Source organism: Gasterosteus aculeatus, chromosome 15, assembly GCF_964276395.1.
Source record: "Gasterosteus aculeatus chromosome 15, fGasAcu3.hap1.1, whole genome shotgun sequence".
Taxonomy (NCBI): Eukaryota; Metazoa; Chordata; class Actinopteri; order Perciformes; family Gasterosteidae; genus Gasterosteus; species Gasterosteus aculeatus.
In genome coordinates this window covers 4,931,670-4,935,294 of record NC_135703.1, presented here as the reverse complement: position 1 = coordinate 4,935,294, position 3,625 = coordinate 4,931,670, and the positions used below count along the sequence as shown (strand labels likewise).

At 45.5% G+C, this 3,625-nt stretch overlaps 1 protein-coding gene across 1 annotated transcript; it reads right to left on the bottom strand.

The window, feature by feature from the left end:
- Positions 1-417: 417 nt before the first annotated feature.
- Positions 418-3,081, bottom strand: foxa2 (forkhead box A2). Its single transcript, XM_040200510.2, has 2 exons — positions 2,690-3,081; positions 418-2,016 (listed from the first exon to the last, which is right to left on the bottom strand). Exons 1-2 carry the CDS (start codon positions 2,759-2,761, stop codon positions 838-840), a joined length of 1,251 nt encoding a protein of 416 aa, XP_040056444.1. The 5' UTR covers positions 2,762-3,081; the 3' UTR covers positions 418-837.
- Positions 3,082-3,625: the final 544 nt, after the last annotated feature.

The following is a 3,625-nucleotide window of genomic DNA, read 5'->3' as shown; positions in this document are numbered from 1 at the left end:
ATATATATATATATATATATATATATATATATATATATATATATATTGAAGTTATGTACCCTTTTATGGATATTGTGTATTTTGTTACGCATATCATGGAAAGCTCAAATTGATTAACTAAGATAAATATGGTATTTTATTATATAGCTTTTCTTACACATTTTACACGTTTTAGTTATTAACATTTCATTTGTATTTTATGTAAACCATTCATCATGCTTTTTTTTTTCTTTATCGTAAAAATCTGCCTATATTTGTATTTGTAATCTGTTATATTTATCTGTAATAATCTAATCTAAATCCACCTTCAATGGGATCACAACGTCTGTGATGGTTCATCTTGGTGGAGACGCTTGTTGCCTCCTCTGGAGTATATTGTTGTTTAGTAATAATAATAATAATAATAACACCAGCATATTCAGAAAACAAAACCAATAACACTTTAATATAGATTCTGTTCTTGTCACTACAAGAATACACATATAGAAGCCATAAATAGGAATTACACAAATGATTGAAGAAATCCTGCGAGGCATTTAAATTCATATAGGAATCCAGTTGCAGATGGAGGCTTTTTTACAGCAAGTTGTTGTTGTTGTTGTTGTTGTTTTTTCTTTGGGGTCCATTCCTGAAGCCGAACAGATCTCGTCACATTATCTTTACTTTTATTCATTATCATCAACAAAATAATTATGCTACGAACAAACTCGACAACTAAAACGGTGGGAAACGTCAAAAATATCTGAAATACGTATCGTACACAAAATCTATATTTTTTTTACAAATGTACAAACTGAAGGGGGGAGAAAGTCCACGTCACGTTGAGGGGTAAAGAGTTTATGAGGAGTTCATGATTGGCCTGGAATAGACGCCTTGGTAGTAAGACGTATCGGCCATGGACGAGGAATCCAGCCCGGCTTTCCCCGCCATGGAGCCCATAGAAAGACCCCCCGGCATTTGGGAACCATAGCCGGAGTAATGCATCACCTGCTCGTAAGTCTTTAGGTCCATTTTGTGGTGCTGCTGCTCCGACGACATGAGGTTATTTATGGAGAAGGGGTGGTTGAAGGAGTAGTGGTGCTCCGGCTTCATGTGCGCGTCGTGCGCAAGGACCGAGTGATGCTGAGACATGAGGTGCTGCTGCCCCTGCGACACCGGCGAGGCGGCGGCGTGCTCCGGGCTCATGGCCTGGCCCGCCTTCATGTCCGACATGGACCTTTTGTGCTCCCCGGAGGAGGAGTTGGAGTGCGGGGACTCGTTGCCGTTGCAGCTCTCCGAGCTGCTGTTGGAGGAGCCGCCGTCTCCCCCTTTGCGGCCGCTGTCCTTCGGGTTCATCTTCTTGTCGCACTTGAAGCGCTTCTGCCTCCTCAGGTAGCAGCCGTTCTCGAACATGTTGCCGGAGTCCGGGTGGAGAGTCCAAAAGGAGCCTTTGCCGGGCTTATCCGGCGACCTGGGCACTTTGAGGAAACAGTCATTGAACGACAAAGAGTGGCGGATGGAGTTCTGCCAGCGCTGCTGATTCTGTCGGTAAAAAGGGAAGAGGTCCATTATCCACTGGTAGATCTCGGCCAGAGTCAGCATCTTGCTGGGAGACTGCTGGATGGCCATGGTGATGAGGGAAATGTAGGAATACGGCGGCTTGGCGTGCGTGTAGCTCCTGCGGTAGGTCTTGGGGTCTCTGGACCTGTTGATGCCGGACTGTCCGTAAATGGGGCTCATGGCGTTCATGTTGGTGTAGGACGCAAGCGCGTTCATGGACGCGGGCTGCGCGGTCATGGGGCTCATGCTGGGGCTCAGGGCTGCGCTCATGGCCGTCATGCCCGCGCCCATGCCGTTCATGGCGCCGGTGCTCGGCGACATGCCGGTCATGGAGGGACTCATGCCCGTGTTGACGTAGGACATGTTCATGGAGTTGGCCGTCATGTTGGCAGGGGTGCCCATGCCGGACATGCTCATGTAGGTATTCATAGAGTTCATTCCCAGGCCGGTGTTCATGTTGCCAACCGAGGTGTAACACTGTCAGTGAGAGAAAGAGGCAATCATCAGTTTCATCATACGGTGTAAATTATTTATCACAATACGTGGTTTTTATGTAATATTTGTACATTTGATTGCATTCATTCAGAATAAATAAGTTATTTGAAACGCGCACCGGCTCAAAACGGACGCATTTACTTTTGCTTCCTGCTTCCTAATCGTTTTGAAATTAAAATAAATGAAAAGACATAGCTGCAAGTGTTCAACCACTGGTGTAAATTAAGTGAAATTAGCCCCTGAAAACACACGCTGCCCTTGATAATGTTGACACCAAATATGACTGCCGCACAAATATTTGAATCATTCTCCCCCAAAAAACAAACAGCTCAGGTGTTTGTTGGGGGTAAATATGGCAAAAAAATAATAAAATAATTTAGTAAAGATATACGTATAGACTTTTGAAATCGTAATCCATGTGAAAAGTTTCTCTCTCTCTCTCTCTCTCCCCCCTGCACCCCCCCCCCCCCCCCCTACACGTCAAGCAACTTTGTTAGGATAGTGCGCTGCGTGGAGATGGGGGAGGATTTGGAGGCGCCTCAAGTCAATATTTGATCACAAAGTTAATATTATCTCAGTGCTAATATTGAGTTGTATAAAATGGGATTGGCTTTAGGAGGGAAAAAATATATATATATATATTTAAGGTACCCACCTCAGGCTCTGCGTAGTAGGTGCTCCAGTCGGTGTGTTCGTGTCCTTCCATTTTAACTGCTCCAAGCATCATGGAGGACCTTCACAAAGCGTCTCCCAGCCGGGGAAAAGCCCAAAGCCTCTCTGATAGCAGTTGATTTGGGACCACTGGGTGCGTTTGGCTCTCCGGTGGTTCCCCCCTCGTCGAGAACTGGCGTTGATGTGCGTGTGTGTGTGCGTGCGTGCGCGTGTCTTATGGATCCAGCCGTGAAATGCGTCTGTCGGTGACCGGAGTTGAAATGACGCTCCGTGCTGCCTGTTAACGCTGTGATATAGCTCTGAGCGCCAGGCAAGCCTCCAATCCCTACTTCTACGCCTTGGGCCCTATTTGAATAATCTCCTCGCACCTAGGCGTGAGACTCCTCAGGCTCCCCCCCGCCCCCCCGCCTCCCCCCACCCACCCCCCTCCAACCCAATCGTACACCTGCACCGACTGAAAAGAACAGTTTCTTATAAGAAAAGCCTCATTATGAAGTATTGTAGTTTGAATGGGGCTAACAAAAAAAAAAAAAAAAAGAAGGGCTATAAAAGGAATGTCTGGCGCTGTTCTTTGGTGCGCTTTTCATGACGCACAACCCCCCCCCCCCCCCCCTCAAAAGGGGTTATTCCACTTCAATTTAGATTAAACCTCAAAGCGTTATTATTGCGTCGCGTTTAAGGAGTTTATAGCCTCGAACTTACAGCTGTTAATTAATTTACTCAAGTAAACAAAACACAGCGTGAAAACATGAATACATGAGATACGGGCTGGTTTATTAAAGGAAAACATATTTTACAACCATTTACTTATAATATCGCAGTTCGTTGTCAGGGTCGTGTTGCTATTTTATTTATGTGTTACTCATGTACGTGATGTACGTCAGGCTTTAGGTTGATAACAGCGTGCATTCATGCATGC

What these genes read in the sequence shown, in the direction of transcription:
- foxa2 (XM_040200510.2), bottom strand. Translation starts at nt 2,761, where the DNA reads ATGATGCTTGGAGCAGTTAAAATGGAAGGACACGAACACACCGACTGG. An exon ending in CCTACTACGCAGAGCCTGAG is followed by an intron (nt 2,017 to 2,689) that starts GTGGGTACCTTA and finishes TCTCACTGACAG; the next exon opens with TGTTACACCTCGGTTGGCAA.